This window comes from Oncorhynchus masou, chromosome 12 (genome assembly GCF_036934945.1).
Source record: "Oncorhynchus masou masou isolate Uvic2021 chromosome 12, UVic_Omas_1.1, whole genome shotgun sequence".
In the NCBI taxonomy this organism is placed as follows: Eukaryota; Metazoa; Chordata; class Actinopteri; order Salmoniformes; family Salmonidae; genus Oncorhynchus; species Oncorhynchus masou.
In genome coordinates this window covers 19,544,215-19,558,663 of record NC_088223.1, presented here as the reverse complement: position 1 = coordinate 19,558,663, position 14,449 = coordinate 19,544,215, and the positions used below count along the sequence as shown (strand labels likewise).

General features: G+C 45.0%; 1 protein-coding gene and 1 long non-coding RNA gene across 2 annotated transcripts in view; one reads left to right on the top strand and one right to left on the bottom strand.

The window, feature by feature from the left end:
• The window catches only part of LOC135549659 (cyclin-dependent kinase 6-like), a 99,156-nt gene that overhangs the window by 71,907 nt on the left and 12,800 nt on the right, over nt 1–14,449 (bottom strand). The window contains exon 4 of the mRNA XM_064979834.1: nt 6,478–6,645. Within this exon, the coding sequence (XP_064835906.1) occupies nt 6,478–6,645 (168 nt within the window). The remainder of the gene's footprint in view (nt 1–6,477; nt 6,646–14,449) is intronic.
• LOC135549660 (uncharacterized) lies at nt 7,308–14,302 on the top strand. The gene is made up of 3 exons (XR_010457000.1): nt 7,308–7,594; nt 8,218–8,407; nt 13,980–14,302. It is a non-coding gene; the product is annotated as an uncharacterized LOC135549660 (long non-coding RNA).

The following is a 14,449-nucleotide window of genomic DNA, read 5'->3' as shown; positions in this document are numbered from 1 at the left end:
CGTGTGTGCGTGCGTGTGTGCGTGCGTGTGTGCGTGCGTGTGCCTAATTCCATTCATGGGACAATCCAGTCAGTCTGCTTCCCATTATAACGACTGGCCGTGGTATGAATGGACGGACAGGGAAACCCCCACAGGCCGAATCAATTATAATAATGAGCCACTATATGGTTCTAAATATGCCTTGAGGAAACCGACCATTAGGAGTTTGTTCTGGTGTGGCCAAAGCGTCTTGCGGCGGGGGACAAGATCTCATAGCTTTTGATTTAGGGACCAAAATACATTAAAAACAAACATGTTTCCCCTCAATGTGCTGCATGTGCTTATAAGAAAAGCAAAAGGTTGATAATACTCAGTTTGATGGGAGGAAAAAGGACATGGTTGTCTCTTTTCCTCTTTCCTAAGCCATCAGCTTAACTCTGCAGCTTTACACATTGGCTTGTCACTCAGAGACAGACAATCAGGTGTCAGGAGGCTGAGGTCATTGTAAAACAACAAACAAAGCATTGGACCCCCAGCTACTCCCAGGGTCAGCCTGATCTGCACCCCCGCGCCACCCGATGGGTGGTCCCCGAGTCCCCCTTTCACTCAGGGGAGGAACTGTCAGGGGGCCTCTGAGGGATGCAGCAACCCCATCAGACACACACACACCACACACACACACACACACACACACACACACACACACACACACACACACACACCACACACACACACACACACACATGCAACACATAAAAGAGAAGTTGAATTGTCATAAACCGTCAACTGCCTTTCTGAATTAAACCAGTTTCAGTTAAGGAAAGGAAAATCCAAAAGAGGCCCTTTTTGAACCTTATGCAAATTCAGCTCTCATATACTCTGTAAGAAAGCAGAATATGAATCATGTTGATTCATATCCTGACTGTGATGGAGACAGAACAGACACATCTTCTATTCAGAGACAGCATTTCTCAGTGCCCTGGGTAGTTTGGAATGAGTCAAGCGGAGCCAGGTGTGGTAATGAGTTGTATGTACCTGGGCTGCTTCGCTGCCCCTTCTGCCTGTAACTGTGCCCCTTTATAACTAGACAGGCCATCCTCAGTGTGTTGGTAACTGGCAGGTATCATCCTCTATCATCGGACAGAAAGGTACAAATCCTACTATGAGTGTGTGTGTGCGTGTGCGTGTGCGCGTGCGCGTGTGTGTGTGTGTGTGTGTGTGTGTGTGTACTGTGTCTCTGTGAATGGGTTATGTTTTTGCATACTGACTGAGAGCACAGTCACAGCAGGGCATTCTTTATCTGAGCCAGAGGAAACATCACTGGGGAGGGAGATAGGGAGATTCCAGACACACACACACACACGCACACACACACGCACACACGCACACATACAGGAACATTAATCTGGAACCCCCACACACACACACGCAAGCACACAAACACACACACACAGGATCTGTATTTCTGTCACTGATGCCTAAGGTGGATTCCCAGGTGAATTTCCAGAACAGAAGCTTTAACTGTCAACCTAACAAAATGTTGCCATGCCCCGTCTATCATAAAATAACTGAAACCAGCTAATAGAACCACAGAGCGAGACCCCGACTGACAGCATGACTGAGTCTGGCCAGGCCAGGTACACATTGGATGACACATCTTAACTTGACTGTCTGTTCATTTCTCTAGGTAGTGCTTAATAAAGTTGATCCTCAAACATTTAGAAATGAAACAACAATGCCTCCCTTGGTTATATTTGGCCATCTTTACTTTGTATAAGTAATATAATAGTATACATATTTGTATATTCAGATCACTATTCCCACAGATAAATGAATGTCCTCAGTTAGTCCTGAAATACCCTTGTTAAGGTCTGCTAATCTAATAACGTCTCATCTCTCCGTGCTTCCATCCCTTTCAGACCTTCTCCCTCGCTCTGTCATCCTCTGTCCTGCTATCTCTGGACATCAGAGCCCAGTGCAAGACAGTCCCACTTCAAAGCCTTGATGGAAGAAGGGTAGGAGGAGGAGGATTAAGGGGGGGGTGGTATCGCTGACTCAATCTCTCTCCGTCCCCCCGCCAGGCTCCCTCCCTCACTGTCTATTTCATCCTTGTCACGTCCACTTCAGGGATTCCTGAGACTTGTGTCTCTTCAGCCCTTCCTTCATTCTCACTCTGCACACCCCATATCGTCTACTGGTCTTCTCTCTGCCGTGCAGGCTGGTGCCCTTTCAGTGCCCGCTACATCACATTAGCCGCTTTTCATCTGTGTCCCAGGAGACCATCCTGCCTTCTCTCTCTCGTTCTGTCTCTCTCTCATTCTGTCTCTCTCCCTCTTTGACCAGGACCCATAAGCCCAACTGTGCACTATATCGGAAATAGCGTGCCAATTGGAACACAGGCTATGTTTTACTGAGCTGGTCGACCAATGAGAAGAGAAGTATCCTGAGTGGGAGGTGAGAGTGAGACTATAAAACATTGGGACATGAGGCCATAGAACATCCCAATGTCTTGATGTGAGAGAGTGAGTGAGAGAGAGAGACAGAGAGAGAGGCCACTGGGTAAAGGGTGACTTCTTCTCAGCATCCCAAATGGCACCCTATCACCTTTAGTGCACTACCACAGGGTCCAGATCAAAAGTAGTGCACTAAAGGGAATAGGGTGCCATTTGGGACGCACACACACAGTAAGTGGAAGTTCACCCAATTGGAGAAATAAGAGCGCACCAACCGACCGGTAGCAGAGGAGCAGAAAATTAGATAAAGATGGACAGAAAGAGTGAAGGAAGAGAAGGAGGGAGGAGGAGAAAAATAGGGAGATCAGGTTTTCAGAAGAAGGGTCTGAAGCCAGTCGTTTGTCCCAGAAGAACAAATATTTTGTGTTGGAGAGGGCTGGGTTAGATATTCTTAAAAAAAGATTCTTTACATTGGGAAGTAACACACACAATCCCCATACATAACCTCTGTAATGTCATCTCTTAACTATCTGTTATCTAATCACCTGATATTAATCAGACGTATGCTGCTTGAGACTATGGGGTCTGGCTTGTGAGCCTGTAGGAAGAGGAATCACGCTGGCTATATGTAACAGACTTGTGTCAAGTATGTGAAATATTTTGGGAGGTTTGGTTTTCCATGTATAATTGAACCAATGGAATAGTACAAAAAGTGCAACCCAAGGAAAATCAAGTGCCTCGAATAATTTCCAAAAAGTATTTGACTTAGTCTATTATATATCCTTTAAGCCAGAAACTGGTATAAGCTGGTATAACCTCATACCTAGGCTATTGTGAACAGCACATATAAATCTGGTACAGCAACAATTCAAAGTTAGCCTTAGTTGGAGTGACCGTAGAATTCTATGGGATTAACCTTACTGAGTAAAGTATTTATCATCATTTAATTTCAACGAAACACAACAACTGCGAGGCATGGCTCTGTGCTTGAGGTGTGCTAGCGTACGGGGAAGGGTTAGGGGGAAGGTGTTGTGGGAGATGATTGGTTGGTAGATTAATCCAGCGGTCATTTCGTCAACAAAAATAGTGACTAAAATATTCACCAAATACCTATTTTTCTGTGTTAATTTACAAGATGATAACTAACTAAATAGACAGAGAAAAAAAAAAATATATATATATTGTAATGAAACAGCAGGGCCTTCGACCTTCGAGCCCGGGGTGCGGCGCGCTATCGACTGTACCGCAAAAGCATGCTCAAGCGGTCGATTTCCGCGCTTATAAACCCAGGGTCGTTACAATATGTTTCATTTCAGTTGACTATGACGATACTAAATTATCTCTGTGGCTAAAATCTCACTACAATAGTTTTTAGTTTTACTAAATGAAAAACAATAGCAGCATTAAGTTTAATAGTAAAACAACAGTCTAGCTATGTTTTTCTCTCCCTAGAGTATAGAAAAGTATTTAAATTTGTAGTCCTGCTCAACCCTCACACTTTCGCCACTGCATTTCAAAACCAGGTTCTGTAGCCAAAGTACTAGCCAAGTCTCCCTCTGTTCCTGGGAGAAACGGCTTGATTCAAGCCATTACCATTCAAAACATATTACCCATAATATCGGCGCTACATTTTAGAATAAGGCTGTACGTAACAAAACGTGGGAAAAGTGAAGGGGTCTGAATTCTTTCCGAACACACTTTCCGAAGCTTATGGGAGTCAGTGATTTGTTTACTATAGGTTAATGAGGCAATACAAATGTGATATGATTAAAATGTAACTAAAATGAAAGGGTATTTAGTTGACTAAAATGGCCCAGTGTTTTCATAATTTTTTACAATAACTAGACTAAATCAGTATTCAAATGACAAAAATGTGACTAAGACTTAATGATATTTTAGTCAAAATGACTAAGACTAGACAAAATCGGAAAAAAAGTGTCAAAATTAACACTGGATCAAGCCGGTTAAGCCAATGCCTACAGTGGGGCAAAAAAAGTATTTCGTCAGCCACCAATTGTGCAAGTTCTCCCACTTAAAAAGATGAGAGAGGCCTGTAATTTTCATCATATGTACACTTCAACTATGACAGACAAAATGAGAAGAAAAACATTCCAGAAAATCACATTGTAGGATTTTTTATGAATTTATTTGCAAATTATGGTGGAAAATAAGTATTTGGTCAATAACAAAAGTTTATCTCAATACTTTGTTATATACCCTTTGTTGGCAATGACAGAGGTCAAACGTTTTCTGTAAGTCTTCACAAGGTTTTCACACACTGTTGCTGGTATTTTGGCCCATTCCTCCATGCAGATCTCCTCTCGAGCAGTGATGTTTTGGGGCTGTTGCTGGGCAACACAGATTTCCAACTCCCTCCAAAGATTTTCTATGGGGTTGAGATCTGGAGACTGGCTAGGCCACTCCAGGACCTTGAAATGCTTCTTACGAAGCCACTCCTTCGTTGCCCGGGCGGTGTGTTTGGGATCATTGTCATGCTGAAAGACCCAGCCACGTTTCATCTTCTGATGGAAGGAGGTTTTCACTCAAAATCTCACGACACATGGCCCCATTCATTCTTTGCTTTACATGGATCAGTCGTCCCGGTCCCTTTGCAGAAAAACAGCCCCAAATCATGATGTTTCCACCCCCATGCTTCACAGTAGGTATGGTATTCTTTGGATGCAACTCGGCATTCTTTGTCCTCCAAACACGACGAGTTGAGACTTTACCAAAAAGTTATATTTTGGTTTCATCTGACCATATGACATTCTCCCAATCTTCTTCTGGATCATCCAAATGCTCTCTAGCAAACTTCAGACGGGCCTGGACATGTACTGGCTTAAGCAGGGGGACACGTCTGGCACTGCAGGATTTGAGTCCCTGGCGGCGTAGTGTATTACTGATGGTAGGCTTTGTTACTTTGGTCCCAGCTCTCTGCAGGTCATTCACTAGGTCCCTCCATGTGGTTCTGGGATTTTTGCTCACCGTTCTTGTGATCATTTTGACCCCATGGGGTGAGATCTTGCGTGGAGCCCCAAATCGAGGGAGATTATCAGTGGTCTTGTATGTCTTCCATTTCCTAATAATTGCTCCCACAGTTGATTTCTTCAAACCAAGCTGCTTACCTATTGCAGATTCAGTCTTCCCAGCCTGGTGCAGGTCTCTGGTGTCCTTTGACAGCTCTTTGGTCTTGGCCATAGTGGAGTTTGGAGTGTGACTGTTTGAGGTTGTGGACAGGTGTCTTTTATACTGATAACAAGTTCAAACAGGTGCCCTTAATACAGGTAACGAGTGGAGGACAGAGGAGCCTCTTAAAGAAGAAGTTACAGGTCTGTGAGAGCCAGATATCTTGCTTGTTTGTAGGTAAACAAATACTTAATTTCCACCATAATTTGCAAATAAATTAATTAAAAATGATTGATTTTCTGGAATTATTTTCTCCATTTTGTCTGTCATAGTTGAAGTGTACCTATGATGAAAATTACAGGCCTCTCTCATCTTTTTAAGTGGGAGAACTTGCACAATTGGTGGCTGACTAAATACTTTTTTGCCCCACTGTATGCATGGCTCAAAGAAGGCAAAGTTTGACGCATTGGTCCAACAGACTCTTTGAGCATTTGAGCGGAAGTGTCAGGGAATGAGATTGGTACTGGTATAATGTTAAAATGCTCACCACGGAGGTCAGGGCCATCTGAAAGCTGTACATTCTGGTATTTTAACAGTTTATAAGAGGTTTATAACACATGTATAACAGTAAGGTTCTCACCACGGAGGTCAGGGCCATCTGAAAGCTGTATATTCTGGTGTTTTAACAGTTTATAAGAGGTTTATAACAGGTGTATAACAGTAAGGTTCTCACCACGGAGGTCAGGGCCATCTGAAAGCTGTATATTCTGGTGTTTTAACAGTTTATAAGAGGTTTATAACAGGTGTATAACAGTAAGGTTCTCACCACGGAGGTCAGGGCCATCTGAAAGCTGTATATTCTGGTGTTTTAACAGTTTATAAGAGGTTTATAACAGGTGTATAACAGTAAGGTTCTCACCACGGAGGTCAGGGCCATCTGAAAGCTGTATATTCTGGCAAGACCGAAGTCGGCCAGTTTTATCTGTCCTCCACTGGTGACCAGGATGTTCTGGGGTTTCAGGTCCCGGTGAACCACACGGTGTGAGTGCAGGAAGTCCAACCCCTGCAGCAGCTGGTACATCATATCCTGTTAGGACACATGGACATTCAGACACAGTCTTAACAGGTACAACATGACACATGGGCACTGAGAAAATACACCTGATATCCCTGACAGAGGATGCAATGGTTCAGCATCATTGGTTTCTCTTCTAAATCAACCACCAACAGGCCTCAGAACAGTGAAAAGTTCCACAGAGAGAAGTTAAATCACTGAGGCATTGTAGGCGGTGTAGCAGCCTGTCGACTAGGAAAAAAGAGAGCGTGTCCCTTTAAAGCCTTTGTGTGGCAGATGCTGATAACTGACACGACTGTGGAGAGAGAGCAGGGCAGGAAAGACATGTTACTGTGGGGAGTAGTTCTTATCTGTGTTCCAAATGGCACCCCGTTCCCTATAAGCGCTGGTCAAAAGTAGTGCACTACGAAGGGAATCGGGTGCCATTTGGGATGCAACCTTGATCTGTTGGTGGTGGGCCTCTCTCTGCCTCCTTCCCTACCCACCCCTGCAGCTGTCTGGGCCAAGCTGAGGAGGATTGATCGTTGTAGATCCACTAGTTCTAGCTGTAGCCAAGGACGGCCACACAGGCCCTAATACTCACAAGCACTCAGTCCGGGAGAGAGACAGAAAGGAGAGAGAGAGAGAGTCTGAGAGGAGGGATAAACGGCCATTTCCTCATTCTGGTGGAAACTCTCAGCCCAGCCACAACAACATAAGGACTGAGGGTGATAGTGGCAGTGGGGGCTGTTTGAGTGATAGAGACAGAGAGATTGGGGCAGATTAAAAGAGAAAGAGAGGGAAAGAGAAATGGAGAGGGAGAGAAAGAGGGGCGCTTTCACAGTTGCGACATGAATCGGCCTGCTGCTGTGGTTGCAGCAGGCGGCGGTGCGGCCTACCCCCCCGAAACCCGTCGCCAAGACCTCACAAGTGACATGGACCTGGGCCCGCGCGGGGCTCCATTCACTGACCCTAGCAGCTGGTGAGTGATTAAAAGAGCTGAAACAATGAGCTGCACACTCAAGAAGAAAACATTAGCAAACGGCGCGGGGTGACCAGGGTCGAGGGGAGGGGACTAGAGCCTCTCACAATGCACGGAATAGGGACAGGACCCTGGATGTGTGTCTGTATGTTAGAGAAGATACAGGGAAGAGGGAATTTGTGTGTGTGGCAGGCCAGAGAGCGTAAACAGGCCTTCCTTTTTGAATATCCATCCACCCATGACCTAGCAGGTCAACAGACAGGGGCAGAGGCAGTTATTTAGGGAGCTGACACAATGGCACCGCCCCCACGAGTTCCTCTGTTTGCTTTAAATGGCCATTTGCGCCATGTTTCCTTTCAACAGCATTTCCTACAAAACCCCAATTATCTCAGAAGTGTGACTCGAGGACAAACATACAAACAACAACCATGCCCCCTCGATGCTCCATCTCCTCTCTCCTGTTTCAGTTCATTCATATAACAGTCATACAGTACATGATGCAAGTGAAGATTCATGATGCAGAGTTTATCCATTTTAGTTGAAAATTGCAGTGAATAGCTTGTAGAGCTGGGGATAATGTCAAACTATCAGACTGACATTAATATCTAATCTCTCATCTGCAGATAGGAGGCAAAAAAAACCTGACTTGGTGCAAACCAATGTCAAAGGAGGTGACACAGAGCAACAAGATACCCAACAACCTAACCGTCTAGGACAGCAGCTCAGCCAGAGAAAGCTGGCTAGGAAACACAAGGCAAGCGACCAAAGCCCCCCAAAAAAGAAGAGTACCCAAGAAAAAAAGACCTGAAAAAAGTAACCCACATAAAAAAAGTCAAAACATTGCTTCTCTGAGTGCAGACCCTTTTCTCATGCTAATATGCAAGAGGCGGCCATATTGTTTATTGTAGCTGGGCACAATACAGGACATCTGCCAGTTAGCGTTAGTGTAATTCCCTCCCTATGCTTCATTAACCAGCCTTTTACAGGCCTGGAGACGTGGGACAGATGAGGGTTCTGGGGGGGGCAGCGTCAGACCAGCCGTACTCCCCAAGGCTGGGGGAGAGAGACCGGCCGCTTGATGTCCTTCCAGCTCATTTGATTCCCGGGGCCTCTTTCAATTACCATGCGGTGTGTCTGACTGGAGGCCTGAAAGGGGTCAGGAGGAGTGGATGGACAGGCTGGGCTAGGGTGAGATGGGCAGTGGGGGTTGGAGGGGTAGGCTGGTGCGGCTGGAGGGGTGGTCTGCAATCTGGTGTCCTCTGGTCTGGAGGGGTGTAAATGAAGTAGTTGGGGGGCCGGGGTTTGCAGTGTCCACTGTCATGGAAATAAAAGGGACAGTGCCGCTGTCATCTTGCACTTGATCGTTATCCATTGTCCCTCATCCCTCCAGATGCTGTTTGGATGTTGTGAAAGAATGGGGAAGATCTCACTCCCACCCAACAAGTGGTTTTCCATACTTGCTTTGGAGTCTATGTGGTTCGGCTGAGTAGGCCTCGATGGTAAAGCTTGCTTCAAGAATACATATCCAGTCGACTATTCCTCCAAAACAGCTGCATTTTGAAAAGCTACACTGATGTACAGTATATGAAAACACCACCACAGGGTTTACGTTCACTCATAGACCATAAAGCTGACCATTTGCTGTGAACAGACAATAGTCACAAAGTTAACACTAAAGTCTATTAAATATCCTCGGGTCAGCTCTGACACCTATTACAGCTGAGGTGTCATGGCAATATTAAGTCCTGTCACAGGAAGCAGAACACCTATCTGATTAACAACATTAGAGAAAGAGGAGACAGGAATCCCATTGGGAAATACTTTTTTCAGGTCTTTTTTTCTTGGGTACTCTCCCCAAAGCCAACACCTCCTTTGGCTGCCTTTCCTTCCAGTTCTCTGCTGAGAATGACTGGAACGAATTGTGAAAATCACTGAAGTTGGAGACATATTTCCCTCACTAACTTTAAACACCAGCTATCTGAGCAGCTAACCGATTGCCGCAGCTGTACATAGCCCATCTGTAAATAGCCCACCCACCCAATCTACCTACCTCATCCCCATATTGTTTTTATTTAATTTTCTGCTCTTTTGCACACCAGTATTTCTACTTGCACATCACCATCTGCTCATCTATCACTCCAGTGTTAATTTGCTAAATTGTAATTACTTTGCTACTATGGCCTATTTATTGCCTTACCTCCTCACGCCATTTGCACACACTGTATATAGACTTTCTTTGTTTTCTATTGTGTTATTGAATGTATGCTTGTTTATTCCATGTGTAACTCTGTGTTGTTTGTGCCGTATTGCTTTGCTTTATCTTGGCCAGGTCGCAGTTGTAAATAAGAATTAGTTCTCAACTAGCTTACCTGGTTAAATAAAAAAATGTAATTAAAAAAAAGAGGAACGTATAACGCCCCACACAGCAAACTTTCGACCAATTGCGTTCATGCTGTCATGCTGCGTCACACGGTTGCTAAGCTAATCTTCACGCTATTCTCAAAGTCAGGGTATGAATCAAAATGCCTGCTTATTTTCCTTGAAAGTATGTAATGTCACTATTCCAAAACTATATGATATGATAGAGAACAAAATAACTCTCTCATATCTCGGAAAATATTTGTAATATTGAACCCAATTGACTCCCATTCACTCCTTGAAGGAGAGCTCTACTTGTCACAGAATTGCCCAGAATTGCACCACGCGGCTCATTGACGACGCATGGGCAACGTACACAACGTTTCCATTTCCTCAAAAGTCCTCAATCAGACAGCCCCAAATGTGTCCGCTTTCGGTGAAGGGTCGAGGAGGTACTCAGATCCAGACTATGGTTAAGAAACACAAGCTGTTTTACGAAATTAAAAACAATAGCAGCATTAAGTTTAATTGTAAAATGACAGTCATGTTTTTCTCTCACTAGAGTATAGAAAAGTCTTTAAATTTGTAGTCTTGCTCAACTCTCACACTTTCCCTACTGCATTTCATAGCCAGGTGCTGTACTAGCCAAGTCTCCCTAATTTCCTCAGAGAAACAGCTTGATTCTAGCCATTATCATTCATGTATTGGCGGACCGCATTTTACACATTGGTGACTCGGACTTGGATTCGAGCACAGGGGACTTGGAACTTGATTCGGACTCAAAGTTTAGTGACTCGAAAACATCAATGGGCAAAACAGTCATTATTAGCTCCAGTTCAAAGTCATTATCCTCCATTCTACTAACATCAGAAGCCTCCTCCCTAAGTTTGTTTTATTCACTGCTTTAGCACACTCTGCCAAATCTGATGTCCTAGCCGTGTCTGAATCCTGGCTCAGGAAGGCCACCAAAAATCATGACATTTCCATCCCCAACTACAACATTTTCCGACATGATAGAACTGCCAAACCCCCTTTGGGGTTGCAGAGTTGCAATCTACTGCAGAGACAGCCTGCAGAGTTTTGTCATAATATCCAGGTCTGTGCCCAAACAGTTCAAGCTTCTACTTTTAAAAATCCACCTTTACAGAAACAAGTCTCTCACCATTGCCGCTTGTTATTGACCCCCCTCAGCCCCCAGCTGTGCCCTGGACACCATATGTGAATTGATTGCCCCCCATCTATCATCAGAGTTCGTACTGTTAGGTGACCTAAACTGGGATATGCTTAACACCCCGGCCATCCTACAATCTAAGCTAGATGCCCTCAATCTCACACAAATGATCAAGGAACCTACCAGGTACAACCCTAAATCCATAACCATGGGCACCCTCTTAGATATCATCCTGACCAACTTGCCCTCTAAATACACCTATGCTGTCTTCAACCAGGATCTCAGTGATCACTGCCTCATTGCTTGTGTCCGTAATGGGTCCGCGGTCAAATGACCACCCCTCATCACTGTCAAAAGCTCACTAAAACACTTCAGCGAGCAGGCCTTTCAATCGACTTGGCCAGGGTATCCTGGAAGGATATTGACCACATCCCGTCAGCAGATAATGCCTGGTTGCTCTTTAAAAGTGCTTTCCTCACCATCTTAAATAAGCATGCCTCGTTCAAAAAATGTAGAACTAAGAACAGATATAGCCCTTGGTTCACCCCAGACTTGACTGCCCTTGACCAGCACAAAAACATTCTGTGGCATTCTGCATTAGCATTGAATAGCCCCCGCAATATGCAACTTTTCATAGCAGTCAGGAACGAATATACACAGTCAGTTAGGAAAGCTAAGGCTAGCTTTTTCAAACAGAGATGTGCATCCTGTAGCACTAATTCCAAAAAGTCCATGAAGAATAAGAGCACCCCCTCCCAGCTGCCCACTGCACTGAGGCTAGGAAACACTGTCACCACCGATAAATCTACGATAAATCTACGATAATCGATCATTTCAACAAGCATTTTCTACGGCTGGCCATGCTTCCACCTGGCTACCCCTACCCTGACCAACAGCTCTGCACCCCCTGCAGCAACTTGCCCAAGCCCCCCCCTTCTCCTTCACCCAGATCCAGGCAGTTGATGTTCTGAAAGAGTTGAAAAATCTGGATCCCTAAAAATCAGCTGAGCTAGACAACCTGGACCCTCTTTTTTTTAAATTATCTGCCGAAATTGTTGCAAACCCTATTACTAACCTGCTTAACCTCTCTTTCGTATCGTCTGAGATCTGCAATGATTGGAAAGCTGCCATGGTCATCCTCCTCTTCAAAGGGGGAGACACTCTAGAACCAAACTGTTATAGACCTATGTCCATCCTGCCCTGCCTTTCTAAAATCTTTGAAAGCCAAGTTAACAAACAGATAACCAAACATTTCAAATCCCACCGTACCTTCTCCACTATGCAATCTGGTTTCCGAGCTGGTCATGGGTGCACCTCAGCCATGCTCAAGGTCCTAAATAATATCCTAAACGCCATCGATAAAAGACAGTACTGTGCAGCCATCTTCATCAACCTGGCCAGGGCTTTCGACTCTGTCAATCACCGCATTCTTATCTGCAGACTCAATAGCCTTGGTTTCTCAAATGACTGCCTCGCCTGGTTCACCAACTACTTCTCAGATAGAGTTCAGTGTGTCAAATCGGAGGGACCTTTGGCAGTCTCTATGGGGGTGCCACAGGGTTCAATTCCCGGGCCGACTATTTTCTCTGTATATATCAATGATGTTGCTCTTGCTGCTGGTGATTCTCTGATCCACCTCTACGCAGATGACACCATTCTGTATACATCTGGCCCTTCTTTGGATACTGTGTTAAAAAACGTCCAACCAAGCTTCAATGTCATACAACACTACTTCCGTGGCCTCCAACTGCTTTTAAATGCTAGTAAAACTAAATGCACTCCTTCTGGATGATAGCGGGGTGAACAGGCAGTGGCTCGGGTGGTTGTTGTCCTTGATGATCTTTATGGCCTTCCTATGACATCGGTTGTTGTAGGTGTCCTGGTGGGCAGGTAGTTTGCCCCCGGTGATGTGTTGTGCAGACTTCACTACCCTCTGGAGAGCCTTACGGTTGTGGGCGGAGCAGTTTCCGTACCAGGCGGTGATACAGCCCGACAGGATGCTCTCGATTGTGCATCTGTAGAAGTTTGTGAGTGCTTTTGGTGACAAGCCGAATTTCTTCAGCCTCTTGAGGTTGAAGAGGCGCTGCTGCGCCTTCTTCACAACGCTGTCTGTGTGGGTGGACCAATTCAGTTTGTCCGTGATGTGTATGCCGAGGAATTTAAAACTTACTACCCTCTCCACTACTGTCCCGTCAATGTGGATAGGGGGGTGCTCCCTCTGCTGTTTCCTGAAGTCCACAATCATCTCCTTTGTTTTGTTGATGTTGAGTGTGAGGTTATTTTCCTGACACCACACTCCGAGGGCCCTCACCTCCTCCCTGTAGGCCATCTCGTCGTTGTTAGTAATCAAGCCTACCACTGTAGTGTCGTCCGCAAACTTGATGATTGAGTTGGAGGCGTGTATGGCCACGCAGTCGTGGGTGAACAGGGAGTACAGGAGAGGGCTCAGAACGCACCCTTGTGGGGCCCCAGTGTTGAGGATCAGCGGGGTGGAGATGATGTCACCTACCCTCACCACCTGGGGGCGGCCTGTCAGGAAGTCCCGTACCCAGTTGCACAGGGCGGGGTCGAGACGTATTTATAGGCCTCTATGGCTTATTTATTGCCGTACCTCCCTACTCTTCTACATTTGTACACACTGTACATACGATTTTTCTATTGTGTTATTGATTGTACGCTTGTTTATTCCATGTGTAACTCTGTGTTGTTTTTGTCACACTTTTTTTGCTTTATCTTGGAGTATTTCTCCTGTCTTATCCGGTGTGAATTTAAGTATGCTCTCTCTAATTATTTCTCTCTTTCTTTCTATCCATCTTTCTTTCTTTCTATTCATATTTCTTTCTCTCTCTCTCGGAGGAGGACCTGAGCCCTAGGACCATGCCTCAGGACGACCTGGCCTGATGACTCCTTGCTGTCCCCAGTCCACCTGGCTGTGGTGCTGCTCCAGTTTCAACTGTTCTGCCTGCAGCTATGGAACCCTGACCTGTTCCCCGGACGTTTGGGCTTTAAGGCTGGGTTTGTGTACAGCGCTTTGTGACATCAGCTGATGTAAGAAGGGCTTTATAAATACATTTGATTGATTGATTGATTGATTATTGATGTGACTAAAATTAACGGGAATTTAGTTGACTAAAATGGCTCTGTGTTTTCATAATTTTGACAATAACTATACTAAATCATATTCAAATAACAAAAATGTGACTAAGACTTAATGATATTTTAATCAAAATGGCTAAGACTAAATCTAAAAAAAGAGAGCCAAAATTAACACCGGACACATGTGCTGCCCTTCAACAAGCCTGAATGCTTTCTGATGTTTGCGAGTT